The sequence below is a fragment of the Triticum aestivum genome, chromosome 2D (genome assembly GCF_018294505.1).
Source record: "Triticum aestivum cultivar Chinese Spring chromosome 2D, IWGSC CS RefSeq v2.1, whole genome shotgun sequence".
NCBI classification, from domain to species: Eukaryota; Viridiplantae; Streptophyta; class Magnoliopsida; order Poales; family Poaceae; genus Triticum; species Triticum aestivum.
In genome coordinates this window covers 153,719,470-153,739,602 of record NC_057799.1, presented here as the reverse complement: position 1 = coordinate 153,739,602, position 20,133 = coordinate 153,719,470, and the positions used below count along the sequence as shown (strand labels likewise).

Sequence of the window (20,133 nt, the reverse complement as noted above, 5' to 3'; positions counted from 1 at the left end):
AGGAAGACGGACGCTGGTGGTAGTGTTACTATCTACAAAGCTTGAATTCTCGCAAAAAGGTTTTCGACAAGTTCAAGGTGTTGACTACGATGAGATTTTTTCACTCGTATCAATGCTTAAAGTTTGTCCGAATCATGTTAGCAATTGCCACATTTTATGAAGTCTAGCAAATGGATGTCAAAGCTGCATTCCTTAATGGATTTATTAAAGAAGAGTTGTATATGATGCAACCAGAAGGTTTTGTCGATCCTAAAGGTGCTAACAAAGTGTACAAGCTCCAACGATCCATCTATGGACTGGTGCAAGCATCTTAGAGTTGGAATATACGCTTTGATGAGTTGATCAAATCATATAGTATTATATAGACTTTCGGAGAAGCCTGTACTTACAAGAAAGTGAGTGGGAGCACTACAACATTTCTGATAATTATATGTGAATGACATATTGTTGATCGGAAATGATGTAGAATTTTCTAGAAAGCATAAAGGACTGTTTGAAAGGAGTTTTTCAAAGAAAGACCTCGGTGAAGCTACTTACATATTGGGCATCAAGATCTATAGAGATAGATCAAGACGCTTGATAAAACTTTCGATGAGTACATACCTTGACAAAGATTTTTAAGAAGTTCAAAATGGATCAGTCAAAGAAAGGGTTCTTGCCTGTGTTGCAAGGTGTGAAGTTGAGTAAGACTCAAAACCCGACCACGGCAGAAGATAGAGAGAGAATGAAAGTCATTCCCTATGCCTCAGCCATAGGTTCTATAAAGTATGCCATGCTGTATAACAGACCTATTGTGTACCTTACCATGAGTTTGGCAAGAGGGCACAATAGTGATCCAGGAGTAGATCACTGGACAGCGGTCAAAATTATCCTCAGTTACCTAAGAGGACTAAGGAAATGTTTCTCGATTATGGAGGTGATAAAGAGTTCGTCGTAAAGAGTTATGTCGATGCAAGCTTTGACACTGATCTAGATGACTCTAAGTCTGAATCTAGATATGTATTGAACGTGGGAGCAATCGGCTAGAGTAGCTCCATGCAGAGCATTGTAGACATAGAAATTTGCAAAATACATACGAATCTGAATGTGGCAGACCTGTTGACTAAACTTCTCTCACAAGCAAAACATGATCACACCTTAGTACTCTTTGGGTGTTAATCACATAGCGATGTGAACTAGATTATTGACTCTAGTAAACCCTTTGGGTGTTGGTCACATGGCGAGGTGAACTATGGGTGTTCATCACACAAAGATGTGAACTATCGGTTTTAAATCACATGGCGGTGTGAACTAGATTATTGACTCTAGTGCAAGTGGGGGACTGAAGAAAATATGCCCTAGAGGCAATAATAAAGTTCTTATTTTATATTTCCTTATATCATGATAAATGTTTATTATTCATGCTACAATTGTATTTACCGGAAACTTGATACATGTGTGAATACATAGACAAAACAGAGTGCCCCTAGTATGCCTCTACTTGACTAGCTAAGATGGTTAAGTTTCCTAACCATAGACATGTGTTGTCATTTGATGAACGGGATCACATCATTAGAGAATGATGTGATGGACAAGACCCATCCGTTAGCTTAGCATAATGATCGTTAAGTTTTATTGCTATTGCTTTCTTCATGACTTACACATATTCCTCTGACTATGAGATTATGCAACTCCCGAATAATGGAGGAACACCTTGTGCGCTATCAAACGTCACAACATAACTGGGTGATTATAAAGATGCTCTACATGTGTCTCCGAAGGTGTTTGTTGGGTTGGCATAGATCGAGATTAGTATTTGTCACTCCGAGTATCGGAGAGGTATCTCTAGGCCCTCGTAAAGCACAAGCCTTGCAAGCAATGTGACTAATGAGTTAGTTGCGGACTGATGCATTACGGAACGAGTAAAGAGACTTGTCGGTAACGAGATTGAACTAGGTATGATGATACCGACGATCGAATCTCGGGCAAGTAACATACCGATGACAAAGGGAATAACGTATGTTGTTATTGCGGTTTAACCGATAAAGATCTTCGTAGAATATGTAGGAACCAATATGAGCATCCAGGTTCCGATGTTGGTTATTGATCGGAGATGTGTCTAGGTCATGTCCACATAGTTCTCGAACCCGTAGGGTCCGCACGCTTAATGTTCGATGATGATTTGTATTATGAGTTATGTGTTTTGGTGATTGAAGATTGTTTGGAGTCCCAGATGAGATCACGGACATGAGGAGGAGTCTCTAAATGGTCGAGAGGTAAAGATTGATATATTGGATGATGATATTCGGACACCGGAATGGTTTCGCAATGGTTCGGGTATTTTTCGGAGTACCGAGGGGTTACCGGAACCCCCCGGAGAAGTATTGGGCCTACATGGGCCATAGGGGAGAGGGGAGGCAGCCCACAAGGGGTGGGCGCGCCCCCTCCCATGGGGAGTCCGAATTGGAGTAGGGGAGGGGGCGCGCCCCCTCCCATGGGGAGTCCGAATTGGAGTAGGGGAGGGGGGCGCCCCCCTTTCCTTCTCCTCTTCCCTCTCCCTTCCGCCTTTTCCCCCTCCATGAGAAGGAATAAGAGGGGGGCCGAATCCTACTAGGACTGGGAGTCCTAGTAGGACTCCCCCCTCCTGGCGCGCCCCCTAGGGCCAGCCTCCTCCCTCTCCCTCCTTTGTATACGTGGGTAGGGCACCCCTTGGAGACACACCAATTGTTCCAAGCCGTGTGCGGCGTCTCCCTCCACGGTTTACTCCTCCGGTCATATTCACGTAGTGCTTAGGCGAAGCCCTGCGCGGATCACATCACTATCACCGTCACCACGCCGTCGTGCTGATGAAACTCTCCCTCGACCCTCTGCTGGATCAAGAGTTCGAGGGCCGTCATCGAGCTGAATGTGTCCTGAACTCGGAGGTGTCGTACGTTCGGTACTTGATCGGTGGATCGTGAAGACGTTCGACTACATCAACCGCGTTAAACTAACGCTTCCGCTTTCGATCTACGAGGGTACGTGGACACACTCTCCCCCTCTTGTTGCTATGCATCTCCTAGATAGATCTTGCGTGATCGTAGGAAATTTTTTAAAATTGCATGCTACGTTCCCCAACAGGATGAAGTTCTAAAGTCACAGGCAACATCACTCACTGAACATCGACTGAACACCTAACCCGTCTTTTGAACTCCACCAACAGGATCTCCGAGCAAGTCAATGGGTTAGTGCCCCAGATGTATGCTCTCGAGAACAATCATCACCATAGATTTCAAAAAAGGTTCATAAATTACAAAAAAGGATAAAGAATTTTAAAGAATATTCATGAATTCAAAAAAGTTCCTAAATTAAAAAATATTCATAAATTTGAGGTACGCAAGTTTTTAAAAAGTTAAGAAATTTTCTACAAAAATTGTAAATTCAAAAAATGTTCACAAATCTTAAAAATATATTTGTATTCAAAAATTGTTAGTTAATTGCAAAACATCACGAATTCAAAAAATATTGATGGGTTTAAAAAATATTCACCATTTCAAAAATTGTTTACGAAATGAAAAATAAAAAAGAATAATAAAAAAGGAAAGAAGGAAAAGGAAAGAAGAAAAGGAAGACAAAAGGGGAAAACAAGGGAAACACATGCAAAAAATGAAAGAAAAAAATGGTTTAGGGAAGGTTCTCGAACCTTCCAAAACCAATGGGGAATTGACCATAATGGGTCGGCCCATACAAAGGACATAGCGCGCGGGACGCAGCCTACGCGCATATAGGAACCGTGATTTAATTGCTCATGTTGTTGATGTGTTTCCCCATGTGGTGCTCAAGGCCCATATAGCTACGGATCATGGGCATCCAAGGATAGCCTCGTCCGCACATCTAAGCAAGTCTGTAGTATTGCCTTGTGTCCGAGTTTAAGTACTGCTATAAAAATCCTATTGAATTTAAGTCAGTGGCGGAGCCAGGTTCACTGAAATGGGTGTACAAAGATCGAGATTTCCTAGGTATTTTTTTCATGTATATGTGTTTTATTTACCAAGTATATGCTTTCTTATCAGAATTAATGGGTGTATATATGTACACCCATGTCCCCTTGTAGCTCCGTCTATGGTTTAAGTCCTAGATTTGACATGGATAATCACATTTTAGATTAATATCAGTTTTATTGTGCTATCCTCTTAGTGGTTGGTGTGCTAATCAACCACAAGGTGCACATGGCGACTTCGTAATCTTAAAATATGTCTAGATATCTTGAAGCTCCTGAAAGAGGTAGGATACATGTGTGGGACTGCGCTTCGGTGCCTTAAGGCACCTGCCTTTGTGCCTATGACATGTGGGCCCAACAGGTGGCTGGCTCACATGTCAGGGACCCAAAGACATGTGCATTTACGGCACTGAAACTGCGTCCGTGCTCTTAGCTAGAAATGTGTGTATGTGTGTATGTGAGTGCCTGCATCTAAATACTGTGTTTCTGAGAAAAAATGTACACTGTTAAAAAGCTACAACTTATAGAAACAAAACATCCTTGCATGATGAATCGGAGAGAGCAATATGTAAGAAAGTAGACGGGTAAGTCTGGCGAATCATGTCTCATGATCCGGCGAGAGTGACCGCCAAGTGCTACATTAGTACTCCCTCCGTTCCATAGTTATTGTTGTGGTTATTGTGCAAATTGAACCGGTCATTGAATTTTGAAGATTTCGTCCGACTAGGTGGACGTTAAGCGACAGGTGCGGACGGTCACACATGGATGCGAGTTTACTAGCTAGCTAATCCTGTGGGTGGTGGTGGAGGAAATGCATGCAGCCAGCTTTGATTAATGATTCTATGCATGCATGCAAACTAAAAGACAAAGCAGATGATGTCAGCAAAGATTCTTCATATTTCGAAACTTTAAAATGTTTTGTAGCTCAAACCATTGGTCTGATTGAAAAACCGTTTTCACATAAAAAATTCGTCACGATGAGATCTTTGAAACTAGATCCCATTTGGTATGTTTCGATGAATTTTTGGGGTGAAAAGTTATCAGACTTAGGCTAAATAAGTTATCACCTATGTGGTACGCCAGTTACCATCATGTTTACATGGAATTACTGGGGCATAAAAATGGCTCCTTCAACATTCTCTCCACATGCAAAAACAGTAGAGCATAGAAAACCTAATGTCATTGTAGATTTCGCTATTTCGAAGATGTAAAATGTCTTATAGCTCAAACTGTCGATTTTGATTGAAAAATCGTTTTCACATAAAAAATTCATCGCGATGAGAACTTCAAAACTAGATCTCATGTTGACATGTTTTTTGTTGGGGAACGTCGTATTTCAAAATTTTGCCTATGATCACGCAAGATCTATCTAGGAGAAGCATAGCAACGAGCGGGGAGAGTGTGTCCACGTACCCTCGTAGACCGAAAGCGGAAGCATTTAGTAACGCGGTTGATGTAGTCTAACGACTTCGCGATCCAACCGATCAAGTACCGAACGCACGGCACCTCCGCGATCTGCACACGTTCAGCTCGGTGACATCCCACGAACTCTTGATCCAGCTGAGGTCGAGGGAGAGTTTCGTCAGCACGGCGGCGTGATGACGGTGATGATAAAGTTACCGGCGCAGGGCTTCGCCTAAGCACTACGACGATATGACCGAGGTGTAAAACTGTGGAGGGGGGCACCACACACGGCTAAGAAATTGTCTGTTCTCCTTTGGGGTGCCCCCTTGGCCATGTATATAAAGGAGGAAGGAGGAGGAGGCCGGCCTAGGAGGGGCGCGCCTATAGGGGGAGTCCAACTAGGATTCCCAATCCTAGTTGGAGTCCCCTTCCTTTTCCAAGAGGGGAGAGATGGAAGGAGTAGGAGAGGGAGAAGGAAAGAGAGGGGGGCGCCGCCCCCTCCCTAGTCCAATTCGTACTTGCCATGGGGGGGCGCGCGGCCACCCCTTGAGGCCCTTCTCTCCTTTCCCGTATGGCCCATTAAGGCCCACTACTTCCCCCGGCGAGTTCCCGTAACTCTCCGGTACTCCGAAAAATATCTGAATCACTCGAAACCTTTCCGATGTCCGAATATAGCCTTCCAATATATCGATCTTTACCTCTCGACCATTTTGAGACTCCTCGTCATGTCCGTGATCTCATCCGGGACTCCGAACAAACTTTGGTCATCAAATCACATAACTCATAATATAAATCGTCATCGAACGTTAAGCGTGCGGACCTACGGGTTCGAGAACGATGTAGACATGACCGAGACACATCTCCGGTCAATAACCAATAGCGGAACCTGGATGCTCATATTGGTTCCTACATATTCTACGAAGATCTTTATCGGTCAAACCGCACAACAACATACGTTGTTCCCTTTGTCATCGGTATGTTACTTGCCCGAAATTCGATCGTCGGTATCACCATACCTTGTTCAATCTCGTTACCGGCAAGTCTCTTTACTCGTTATGTAATGCATCATCCCGCAACTAACTCATTTGTCACATTGCTTGCAAGGCTTATATTGAGGATCATTACCGAGAGGGCCCACAGATACCTCTCCGATACACGGAGTGACAAATACTAATCTCGATCTATGCCAGCTCAATAAACACCATCGGAGACACCTGTAGAGCATCTTTGTAATCACCCAGTTACGTTGTGACGTTTGATAGCATACTAAGTGTTCCTCCGGTATTCGGGAGTTGCATAATCTCATAGTCATAGGAACATGTATAAGTCATGAAGAAAGCAATAGCAATAAACTAAACGATCATTATGCTAAGCTAACGGATGGGTCTTGTCCATCACATCATTCTCTAATGATGTGATCCCGTTCATCAAATGACAATACATGTCCATGGCTAGGAAACTTAACCATCTTTGATCAACAAGCTAGTCAAGTAGAGGCATACTAGGCACACTCTATTTGTCTATGTATTCACACATGTACTAAGTTTCCGGTTAATACAATTTTAGCATGAATAATAAACATTTATCATGATATAAGGAAATATAAATAACAACTTTATTATTGCCTCTAGGGCATATTTTCTTCAGTTTTGATCATTTTTTGGGTCAAAAGTTACTGTAAAGTTATCAGTTATGTTATATGTATATTAACATGTTATTTATACAGAAGCGATCGGTGATGTGTTTTAAACGACTTCTTTCCCCTGGGTCAAATTTACCATGGTATTTATATCTAAGTTATCAGCTCCAGATGCATACATTACCATGCTATTTGCACATAAGTAACCGGGGTATGTTTCAGTATCTTTTTATTCGGGTCTAAAGATACCGCGTTGTTTATACCTAAGTTATCATGTATATTTCATACCATGGGTATATTTCATCAACAACCCTCCCCCACTCCTCACCACCGTCACCAAAGTTTTCAGGACTGGGGCACATAACTTATCAGGTCTGCGATGTGTGAGTTACCATGTTATTCACACAAAAAGTTACCAAGGGTATATTACATCAACCACCCTCTGCCCACCCAGTCGCCAAATTTACCAAAGACTGTGGTACATTAGTTATAAGGTCTACGAGGTGTGAGTTATCGTACTATTCACATATAAGTTATCGGGTGTATATTTCATCACCCCTCCCTCGCGAAAAGTACCAGGACCAAGGTGCATAAGTTATCGGGTCTCCGATGTGTGAGTTACCATGCTATTCACATGAAAGTTACTGGGGGATACTTGATCACCACCCCTACCCCCCCCCCCCCCCCACGCCAAAGTTATCAGGTCTATGATGTGTGAGTTACCATGATATTGACAAAAAAGTTACTGGAGGTATATTTCATCAACAACCCTCCCCCACCACTCACCACCGTCGCCAAAGTTATCAAGACTGGGGTACATAAGTTATCAGGTCTGCATGTGTGAGTTATCATGTTATTCACACAAAAAGTTACCAAGGGTATATTTCATCAACCACCCTCCCCCCACCCGGTCAGCAAATTTACCAAAAAGACTAGGGCACATAAGTTATCAGGTCCGCGATGTGTGAGTTATCATGTTATTCACACAAAAAGTTACCAAGGGTATATTTCATCAACCACCCCCCCCCCAAACCAAAGTTATCAGGTCTATGATGTGTGAGTAACCATGATATTGACAAAGAAGTTACCGGAGGTATATTTCATCAACAACCCTCCCCCACCCCTCGCCACCGTCGCCAAAGTTATCAAGACTGGGGCACATAAGTTATCAGGTCTGCGATGTGTGAGTTATCATGTTATTCACACAAAAAGTTACCAAGCGTATATTTCATCAACCACCCTCCCCCCACCCAGTCACCAAATTTACCAAAAGACTGGGTGCATTAGTTATCAAGTCTACAAGGTGTGAGTTACCGTGCTATTCGCATAAAAGTTATCGGGGGTATATTCATCACCCCTCCCTCACGAAAAGTACTAGGACCAGGGTGCATAAGTTATCGGGTCTCCGTTGTGTGAGTTACCATGCTATTCACACGAAAGTTACCGATGGATACTTGATCACCACCCCCATGCCAAATTTATCAGGATCGGGGTACATAAATTATCAGGTCTGTGACGTGTGAGTTATCAGGGTGTTTGTATGTAAATTATCAGGTCTGCGGTGCGTTAATGACCATGTTATTCACACAACATTACTGGGGATGTTTTAACAAAAAAATCAGGTCAAAAGAATCACGTTAGTGGGGGAATCATTGACCTGACCACTAATTTTTAATGTTCAAACTTGTATTAACCAAGAACAAGTATCATGTAAACTTGTTTCAAAAACAGGAAGTCTGAAGTCGGGCTAGTTGTTTGTGTCGTAGGAATTACTACTTGAGGTACAAGGTTCGATTCTTATCCAGCACAGGAAGCTATCAAATTTTTTTTGGAACATGGGCAAGGATGCGATCGGTAAATGGTCCTCTTAATTTAGGAACATGGGCCGATGGGATGTGATCATGTGAGGAAAAAAAGTAGAGGGAACGAGCCTGCGTCGGGGAAAGAAGGAAGAGGGAACGGGCCTGCGTTGGGAGAGAAGTGGGTTGTGTGGACGATATTGTCGGGGTGCTCGGGGTCGTGCGATCCACAACGAGTAACGATCAGGTCGTACGGATCTGTCGCTAACTTCCAGTCGAGCTTTAGGAATTGACGCAAGTACTACACCACACTACAATTTATCACAACAAGCAGCTTAGTCCATGTGTTTCATGTCCCTCGTCACAATTCTCGAGTCTGGAGTTTGACTCCAGCTTCCAGCAAAAAAATTCAGGAACTAGCACAACTTTTATTCTGATGCTACGAGATTTAAAAGGTTAAGTTCTTATGTTTTCCAACTTGGACAACTAACATGTTGTAGCATGTTGGTCGAAGGGGGCATGCGGAGCCTGTGCGTCCTGGGTTCCTCGGCTTAGCAATCAGCCAACAGAAAAAAAAAGTAGCTAGAGATCCATCCAGTGCGGGAGGCCCAACGTGGATCGTTCGATGCGGATCGTGCGTCTTGCGAATCGTTCGTGCCTGTTGCAAAAATCCAGTCTTATGAAGAATAGCTTTCTCGTTATGAATATATTGATTGGTTTAGTACCTGTCACCGAGTTACGAATTAAGGATTATATGGGCTTTTCTTTCTTTAAAATGTCTTAGGGAGCTATTTTGTCTTGATTGTACTCGATGTTCGTTTTTTATCTCATACAGTATATACTAAGAAGACTTACTCCCTAAGAAGTCTTCTTAAAGTTTCCCCTAAAAAAGTCAGCTTAAAGTTTCAAAAGACACTTTGACAAATGACGGCAGTTTGCGCAGTCACGGCACGAGCTCGGTGTGCCCTAGACCAACGACCAACACAAAATACGCCATGAAGGCGACCCGCATACCTTCGCAGAACGTAGTACTACGTGGTCGCGGAGCGGTTGCTGCTACTATACTGTAACATCACACCCCGGATTCTCGTCACACACAGACACAGCCACCGAGCCACGCCCAGCTAACGAACGGCAAGCGGCGGGTCGGTCGTCGCCGCGGTGCACGAGTGGTGGAGCATCTGATTAGATTAGAAAAGAAAAGGCTCCACCGCCCACCGGTCGGTGCCCGCCGAAATCCAACAGGAACAAACCTTACCCCGTACGTGCACCGCCAGCTGCCCGACGCCGACGCGCGATCGCTCGCCGGACACACGCACATGCGCGCGCGCCGCGACGGGGAGGACCCACGCGCACGGCTCGACCGGCGCACGGCCCGCCGGAGTGGTTGCCCCGTCACGCACGAGCGCACCATCGCAAGAAGAAACTGTAGGATCGGAGCCGGGCAACCACAACCGGATCGGGGATCCGTCGTCGATTCTGGGCGCCGTCGGCCCTGGAAAGCGGACGAGCGTGCCGATTCTGTGACTGTGCGACGCCCCCGGCGCGGCCCCGCCAATCGGCACATTTTCCGTACCGCATACAGAGTGTTAATTGGAGTTTTGGACTCATCCACCGCCTGGCGTGCACCAACTAGGCCAGGGCTGGAGATTTCTGAAAGAGGATATACAGATATATAGCTACTCTTCTACAGATATATGCCACGTTCTTTCCAGTGTTTTTTCGGCCGAATTGCGGAGTACAACAGCGACAGTGGTCTCCGATCGGACAAATCCTCGTGCTCGGCTCAGCCATGCCATCGCTCGCGTGCCGACGGTGACGCTAGGGAATCTGCATGCTAGTGGCCGGGTCGACGCATGCTCCCGCTGTCAAAAGTGAAAGAGATGAGTAGCTCCATGTACGTACTCCTACTGGTTTACCTGCTTCGTCAAAGAGAGATTAATTCAGGTCACGGCATAAAGCTCAGCTCCATCCACCTTTTTACCCAACTGGACTTTCCCCCACATGAGCTCACACACATTTTGAGGACATACACATGCATGGCAAGAACACAAAGAGAAAGAAGAATAAGAAGAAGCCAGCTACTAGCTACATCCATGAATGAATAATGGAACAATCCGTGACCAGCCGATTGGCATGAACGATTGTTTCTGATTCCCTTTCTCTTGTCCGAGGAATCGAACAACAGATGCATCCATCCCCTAAACCTAGAATGAACGAATTGCCCAAATCGCAGCAGCAACGGCCGATCCAACAGCAACCACGATTTAGCTTGTGCTTGACGAGGACTCGAGGTTCATGAAAGAAACCATTTTTTCCATCACTGGCTGGCATTTGTGAGTGCCAGTGCAATGGTCCGCGGATGGCCGTCATTTCGAGCCGACGCCGAGCGTGAGCTCAAGCTCCTCGGCGGCGACCTCGTGGATCCTCTCCCCTTCCCACGGCGTCACCCTCCCCTTGTCGAACTCGAACTCCGGGCCGCTTCGGCCCCTCTCCCCCGCCATTCCATCCATCTCCATGGAGTTCGAGCTGGAGGCGCCTAGGTTGACGAGGTTGTACGCGGGCGACGTCGGCGCCGTCGTGGCCATCTGGAAGCTGATCCACCGGCCAGAGTCCACCGTGGAGACGTCCGACTCGTCGCACTCCGGTATCGTGTCCGGGTGCTCGTGCCGGCGGCCACGGGTGGGGCTCGCCGGCGCGGAGAGGGCGAAGAACGGGTGCCGGAACGGGTCGACCTCCCAGTCCGGCTTCAGGATCTTGGGCGGCCGCGACGCGGTCGGCGACGAGAGCGGCGGCGTCACTGGCGCGCTGTTGGAGACCCGGAGCGGGGGCAGGTTGGGGAGGCCACGGAGGAACGGGAGGAGGCAGGCGGGGCTCGAGTTGTCGAGGCGCGAGGGGCTCGGGAAGCTCGACGACGCCGGGCTGGCGTGGTAGGAAGGCACCGGGCTCGGGAACGACGACGAGGGCGCACTGAGCAGCTGCGAGGACGAGCAGGGGCTCATGCCCGCCGACGAGACCCCACCGAACGGCCCGGACGACGGCGGCTTGTATCCCTGCCACGAATCGAACCAAACAATCAGATCTACACATCCAAGCAAGCCTAGCTAGATCCAGGAGATGGAGGGAGAGAAGAAACATGGGAGGGGAGGGGGCCGATCTCGATCCCGAGACCAAGAAACGAGGTCTAGCTCGCTCTCACCTTGCGGTAGGTGGTGCCGTCGTCCTCCACGACCCATCCGGCCTCGCGGCAGAGCTCCTTGAGCACCTCGTTGTTGTCGCAGTGCTTGGGGAGCTTGTAGTTGCCGAGCGCGCGGAGGCCGGTGAAGATCTTGGCGGCGATGGCCCGGCGCCGGCGCTCGCGCCGCTTGTTGTTCTCCCGCTCCTTCCACGTGGGCGTCCGGCCCAGCCCGGCGTCCGCCTCCGCCGCCGCCGCCGCCCGGGCCGCCCCCGACGTCATGCTAGCTCCCCTGCTCCTCGCTGCTCTGCTCCGCTCCGCTGCTGCTCTCTCTCACTCCCCGTCCCCTCTCTTCTCTCTCCACTTGGCCTAGCTCGTTTCTTTAATGGTGAGGTGGGGTGCTACAGTATGGGACGGGAGGGAGCTGGGCTAGCCGCGGCGTGGAGTGGCGTGGTGTGTGCTCTCTGGTGTGGGGTCGTCTGGGCTGGCTCACGAGGAGGGTACGGCGACCCCCGTCCGCTTTATTGCGACTGGATTGGCCAGATTCTACTGGTTGTGTCCGGGCCGGGCCGGGCCCACCTTTCCCTCTTGGCGGGCTCGGCTTTTGAGGACGGTGAGTGTGAACTGAGGTGAGTGCGAGTGGTGCTCTGCGTGTGTCATGTGCCTGTGCCCGGCGCGTTGGGATTTGCCCCACGAATTTTACGGCCGTCGTGCTGGAGGATAGGTACACAACGAACGAGTATCTAGGGGCGCTGCTCCTCGCAAAGTGCGTGCGTGCGTAGAAACTCGCTTGTAGAGTAGCGTCGTCGATCGACCAATGGAATGGAAGCAAGTTCTGGTGAATACGGAGGGCAGAATTGTACGTGTACAGTCGCAGTACTGGGTTCGATTCGGTGGGTGGCTGTGTGCGTGGCTTGGCAGATTTCCCAAATATTAGTATACATGCGCAAACTTCTCCGTGCAAGAAACTCCACCAAACATGCTCGGCTCGGGCCGGCCATTGTCTGAAAGAGAAAAAATGCTGGGGCCCCAGTCTCCCGTGTGGAGTTGTAGCCCCAACGCCGCCGTCTTGGAACGCCGTCCGTTCACACCAATCATTTTCTACCCCGGAACCGGGGAAATGTGCTGTACTACGTACAGTATGTCGCGATTAACTGGTTAGTCACGGTCTGGACCTTCGATTATACTGTACTTACATTATTTATTTACTCCTAATCACGGGAGGCTGGAGCGACGGCGATGCCAGTGCCAAGGGGCAGGTGACAGCGCTCTCTGCTGTAACTTATGTTGCTTTGACCGCGCCCGTGGCCGTAATACAATTGTTTTGCGCAGTCTGACGGTCGGTGACAGAGAACGGAATGGATAATTAGGCTGCGGATGCAGGACCATCAGGCGCCGTGGACCGTCTGCCGGGACCCCGTTCTGGTGGAGGTGTTTTTTTTTTTTGCGGGGACTGGTGGAGGTGTTTGACCGAGAGGTTTAGAGCATAACATATCCCGCAACCAGCTGGGTCCCGCAAAACTCGTTTAAGAGGGCATACATAAATTTTTTTTATGGTACCGTGAGCCATCCGGTGTAACAGATCCTGTAAACCCGTCCTGTAAATGTTTTGCGGGATGCGTTTACGGGATCTGTTCCGCGTCGGAGAGCTCGCGGTACCGCGCGACAAATATTGATAAGTTCATCATCACTAGTTCATATGTAATTCATTATCGTATATATACATCACTGGTTGATCATCATACTAATTCATCACATCCAAAATCATGCGCAATATGCGAGGTATCAAGTTTAGCCTTACAAATGCGCGATCAAACAAAACAAAAGATGCTCAAATGACATAGAGCAATCAAGCGACATTTTCATTGTTATGAAGAACGTCACCTCTTTATAATTTTGGATTGTTTCAAGCTATTATAATATCAACTTGGATGTTTTATATGCAATTATATATAATTTTTGTGAGTAACCTATTAACCTAGTGCCCAGTGCCAGTTGTTTGTTTTTGACTTTTCAGAAAATCAATACCAAACAGAGTCCAAACGCTACGAAACTTTTTGATGATTTTTTTGGACCAAGAGAGACCCTGGAAGGTTTGGGAGAAGACCAGAAGAATCACGAGGGAGCGACAAGCTTACCGGGCGCGCCCCCTGAGCTTGTGGGCCCCTTATGGCATCTCTTGACCTAATTCCGCTTCTATAAATTCTCAAATATCCCCAATACAACAGAGAGCCCCCGAAACACTTTTTTCACCGTCGCAAGTCTCTGTTCTTCCACGATCCCATCTGGAGGCCTTTTTCGGTACTCTGCCGAAGGGGGAATCGATCACGGAGGACTTCTACATCATCCTTGCTGCTCTTCCGATGATGCGTGAGTAGTTCACCACAGACCTACGGGTTCATGGCTAGTAGCTAGATGGCTTCTTCTCTCTCTCTTTGATCTTCAATACCATGTTCTCCTCGATCTTCTTGGAGTTCTATCCGATGTAATCTTCTTTTGCGGTGTGTTTGTTGGGATCCGATGAATTGTGGGTTTATGATCAGATTATTCATGAATATTAATTGGGTCTTCTCTGAACTTTATTATGCATGATTGTCATAGCTTTGTATTTCTCTCTGATCTATCCATTTGGTATGGCCAACTAGATTGATTTATCTTGCAATAAGAGATGTGCTTTGTGATTGGTTCAGTCTTGCGATGCTCCATCCTAGTGACAGAAAGGAAAAGGACGTGTATTTGTATTGTTGCCATTAAGGATAAAATATGGGGTTTATTCATATTGATTGGATTTACTTTGTCTATATCATGTCATCTTGCTTAAGTCGTTACTCTGTTTTTGTAGCTTAATACCCTAGATGCATGCTGGATAGCGGTCGATGGGTGGAGCAATAGTAGTAGATGCAGACATGAGTGAGTATACTTGTCTCGGACGTGATGGCTATATACATGATCATTGCCTTGAATATCGTCGTAATTATGTGTTTTTCTATCAATTGCCCAACAGTAATTTGTTTACCCACCATATGCTTGGTGTTCGAGAGAGAAGCCTCTAGTGAAAACTATGGCCCACGGGTCTACTTTTATCATATATAAAATCCAAAAAATACCTCATTGTATTTTTATTTATTTTATTTTATTTTATTTTGCAATTTATTTTATCTATCTATCACTACGAGATTTGATCCTTGCAAATAACCGTTAAGGGGATTGGCAACCCAGCCCCCTTGATCGCGTTGGGTGTGAGTATTTGCTTTTGTATGTGCGGGTGTTGTTAACGAGGTTCTGTGTGGTTCTTCTACTGGATTGAAAACCTTGGTTCTTAACTGAGGGAGATACTTATCTCTACTGTACTGTTTCATCCTCTCCTCTTCAAGTAAATCCTAATGCAGCTCACAAGTAGCACCACCATCTTCATGAACTTGGACAGGAGAACGAGCACCGCCACCACCACCATCACCACCACCACCTCGACCTCAACGTAAGTCGCATCGAAATCGCTAAGCGGGGCACTCAAATCCACACTACTCTCGGCCAATATTTCGGTATATGTGGAGGGCACATCTTGAAGGAAATATGCCCTAGAGGCAATAATAAAGTTGTTATTTAATATTTCCTTATTCATGATAAAGGTTTATTATTCATGCTAGAATTGTATTGATCGGAAACCTTAATACATGTGTGAATACATAAACAAACAACGTGTCCCTAGTGAGCCTCTACTAGACTAGCTCGTTGATCAAAGATGGTTAAGGTTTCGTAACCATGGACATGAGTTGTCATTTGATAACGGGATCGCATCATTAGGAGAATGATGTGATGGACAAGACCCATTCGTTAGCTTAGCATAATGATCGTTCAGTTTTATTGCTATTGCTTTCTTCATGTCAAATACATATTCCTTCGACTATGAGATTATGCAACTCCCGGATACCGGAGGAATTCCTTTTGTGCTATCAAACGTCACAACGTAACTGGGTGATTATAAAGATGCTCTACAGGTATCTCCGAAGGTGTTTGTTGAGTTGGCATAGATCGAGATTATGATTTGCCACTCCGAGTATCGGAGAGGTATCTCTGGGCCCTCTCGGTAATACACATCATAAGCTTGCAAGCAAATGACTAAGGAGTTAGTCGCGAGGTGATGTATTACAGAACGAGCAAAGAGACTTGCCGGTAACGAGATTGAACTAGGTATGAAGATATCGATGATCGAATCTCGGGCAAGTAACATACCGATGGACAAAGGTAATTACGTATGTTGTCATAATGGTTCGACCGATAAAGATCTCCGTAGAATATGTAGGAGCCAATATGGGCATCCAGGTTCCGCTATTGGTAATGGTTATTGACCGGAGAGGTGTCTCCGTCATGTGTACATAGTTCTAGAACCCGTACGGTCCGAACGATTAACGTTCGATGACGATATAGTATTATATGAGTTATGTGATTTGGTGACCGAATGTTGTTGTAAGTCCCGGATAAGATCACGGACATGACGAGGAGTCTCGAAATGGTTGAGAGGTAAAGATTGATATATAGGTCGATGGTATTCGGACACCGGAAGTGTTTCGGCGTTACCGGGTACTTATCGGGTCACCGGAAGGGGTTCCAGGCACCCCCGGCAAAAGATATGGGCCAAGAGGGGAAACGCACCAGCCACAAGGGGCTAGTGTGCCCCCATATGGGCCGGCCTAAGGAGGAGAATGAAAGGGGAGAAGGGAAAGGAAAGTGTGGATTAGGATTCCCACTTCCTTCCCTCCCCCCTCTTTCCTTCCCACTTGGGAAAACATGGCAGGGGGGCACAGGGCAAGGCAGGGCCCCTAGGGGGCCGGCGGCCAGCCCTAGGGCGCGCCCTGGCCTCTTCCCTCCCCACCCATCTATATATAAGTGGCAGGGGGCGCCTAGCACACCCCAAATCAATTGTTACCCGTGTGCGGCACCCCCTTCACCGTTTACACCCCCGGTCATATTTTCATAGTGCTTAGGCGAAGCCCTGCAGAGATCACTTCACCATCACCGTTGCTACCTCTTGAGCATTGCGTTGGTTTTCCCTTGAAGATGAAAGGGTGATGCAATAAAGTAGCGTAAGTATTTCCCTCAGTTTTTGAGAACCAAGGTATCAATCCAGTAGAAGACCACATGCGAGTCCCACGCACCTACACAAACAAATAAGAACCTCGCAACCAACGCGATAAAGGTGTTGTCAATCCCTTCACGATCACTTACGAGAGTGAGATCTGATAGATATGATAAGATAATATTTTTGGTATTTTAATGATAAAGAGTAAAAGTAAAGATTGCAAAAATAAACGGTGCCAGGAATAACTAAGTGTTGGAAGATTAATATGATGGAAAATAGACGCGGGGGCCATAGGTTTCACTAGTGGCTTCACTCAAGATAGCATAAGTATTACGGTCGGTAAATGAATTACTGTAGAGCAATTGATAGAATTGAGCATAGTTATGAGCATATCTAGGTATGATCATGTATATAGGCATCACGTCCGTGACAAGTAGACCGAAACGATTCTGCATCTACTACTATTACTCCACACATCGACCGCTATCCAGCATGCATCTAGAGTATTAAGTTCATAAGAACAGAGTAATGCTTTAAGTAAGATGACATGATGTAGAGGGATAAACTCATGCAATATGATATAAACCCCATCTTTTTATCCTCGATGGCAACAATACAATACGTGCCTTGCTGCCCCTGCTGTCACTGGGAAAGGACACCGCAAGATTGAACCCAAAGGTAATCACTTCTCCCATTGCAAGAAAGATCAATCTAGTAGGCCAAACCAAACTGATAATTCGAAGAGACTTGCAAAGATAACCAATCATACATAAAAGAATTCAGAGGAGATTCAAATATTGTTCATAGATAAACTTGATCATAAACCCACAATTCATCGGATCTCGACAAACACACCGCAAAAGAAGATTACATCGAATAGATCTCCAAGAAGATCGAGGAGAACTTTGTATTGAGATCCAAAGAGAGAGAAGAAGCCATCTAGCTAATAACTATGGACCCGAAGGTCTGAGGTAAACTACTCACACATCATCGGAGAGGCTATGGTGTTGATGTAGAAGCCCTCCGTGATCAATGCCCCCTCCAGCGGAGCGCCGGAAAAGGCCCCAAGATGGGATCTCACGGGTACAGAAGGTTGCGGCGGTGGAAATAGGGTTTTGGCTCCGTATATGATGTTTCCAGGGTACATGGGTATATATAGGAGGAAGAAGTACGTCGGTGGAGCAACGTGGGCCCCACGAGGGTGGAGGGCGCGCTTGGGGGGTAGGCGCGCCCCCTGCCTCGTGCTCTCCTCGTTGATTACTTTACGTAGACTCCAAGTCCTCTGGATCACGTTTGTTCCGAAAATCACATTCCCGAAGGTTTCATTCCGTTTGGACTCCGTTTGATATTCTTTCTCTGCGAAACACTGAAATAGGGAAAAAAACATCAATTTGGCCTGGGCCTCCAGTTAATAGGTTAGTCCCAAAAATATATAAAAGTGTATAATAAAGCCCAATAAACATCTAAAACAGAATATAATATAGCATGCAACAATAAAAAATTATAGATACGTTGGAGACGTATCAAGCATCCCCAAGCTTAATTCCTGCTCCTCCTCGAGTAGGTAAATGATAAAAACAGAATTTTTGATGTGGAATGCTACTTGGCATAATTTTCAATGTAACCCTCTTAATTGTGGTATGAATATTCAGATCCGGAAGATTCAAGATAAAAGTTTAATATTGACATAAAAATAATAATACTTCAAGCATACTAACTAAGCAATTATGTCTTCTCAAAATAACATGGCCAAAGAAAGTTCATCCCTACAAAATCATATAGTTTGGTCATGCTCCATTTTCGTCACACAAGAATGCTCTCATCATGCACAACCCCGATGACAAGCCAAGCAATTGTTTCATACTTTAGTAATCTCAAACTTTTTCAACTTTCACGCAATACATGAGCGTGAGCCATGGATATAGCACTATGGGTGGAATAGAATATAATGATGGGGGTTATGTGGAGAAGACAAAAAAGGAGAAAGTCTCACATCAACGCGGCTAATCAACGGGCTATGGAGATGCCCATCAATTGATGTTAATGTGAGGAGAAGGGATTGCCATGCAACGGATGCACTAGAGCTATAAATGTATGAAAGCTCAACAAAAGAAACTAAGTGGGTGTGCATCCAACTTGCTTGCTCACGAAGACCTAGGGCATTTGAGGAAGCCCATTGTTGGAATATACAAGCCAAGTTCTATAACGAAAAATTCCCACTAGTGTATGAAAGTGACAAAACAAGAGACTATCTATCATAAAGATCATGGTGCTACTTTGAAGCACAAGTATGGAAAAAGATAGTAGCATTGCCCCTTTTTATTTTCTTTTTCGGGCCATTCGTTTTTTTCTTTTGGCCTTTCTCTCTTTTTTTTGGGACAATGCTCTATGAATGATGATGATCACACTTCTATTTATTTACAACTCAATGATTACAACTCGATACTAGAACAAAGTATGACTCTATATGAATGCCTCCGGCGGTGTACCAGGATGAGCAATGAATCAAGAGTGACATGTATGAAATAATATGCATGGTGGCTTTGCAACAAATACGATGTCAACTACATGATCATGCAAGGCAATATGACAATAATGAACGTGTCATGATAAACGGAACGGTGGAAAGTTGCATGGCAATATATCTCGGAATGGCTATGGAAATGCCATAATAGGTAGGTATGGTGGCTGTTTTGAGGAAGATATAAGGAGGTTTATGTGTGATAGAGCGTATCGTATCACGGGGTTTGGATGCACCGGCGAAGTTTGCACCAACTCTCGAGGTGAGAAAGGGCAATGCACGGTACCGAAGAGGCTAGCAATGATGGAAGGTTGAGAGTGCGTATAATCCATGGACTCAACATTAGTCATAAAGAACTCACATACTTATTGCAAAAATCTACAAGTCATCAAAAACCAAGCACTATGCGCATGCTCCTAGGGGGATAGATTGGTAGGAAAAGACCATCGCTCGTCCCCGACCGCCACTCATAAGGAGGACAATCAAAGAACACCTCATGTTTCAAATTTGTTACATAACGTTTACCATACGTGCATGCTACGGGATTTGCAAACTTC

At 45.8% G+C, this 20,133-nt stretch overlaps 1 protein-coding gene across 1 annotated transcript; it reads right to left on the bottom strand.

Annotated features, from left to right (window-relative positions):
- Window positions 1–10,742: 10,742 nt before the first annotated feature.
- LOC123052296 (protein BZR1 homolog 1) lies at window positions 10,743–12,461 on the bottom strand. The gene is made up of 2 exons (XM_044475430.1): window positions 12,000–12,461; window positions 10,743–11,853 (listed from the first exon to the last, which is right to left on the bottom strand). The coding sequence occupies exons 1-2, from the start codon at window positions 12,255–12,257 to the stop codon at window positions 11,170–11,172; spliced, it is 942 nt and encodes a 313-aa protein (XP_044331365.1). The 5' UTR covers window positions 12,258–12,461; the 3' UTR covers window positions 10,743–11,169.
- Window positions 12,462–20,133: the final 7,672 nt, after the last annotated feature.

What these genes read in the sequence shown, in the direction of transcription:
- LOC123052296 (XM_044475430.1), bottom strand. Translation starts at nt 12,257, where the DNA reads ATGACGTCGGGGGCGGCCCGGGCGGCGGCGGCGGCGGAGGCGGACGCC. An exon ending in ACGGCACCACCTACCGCAAG is followed by an intron (nt 11,854 to 11,999) that starts GTGAGAGCGAGC and finishes GATTCGTGGCAG; the next exon opens with GGATACAAGCCGCCGTCGTC.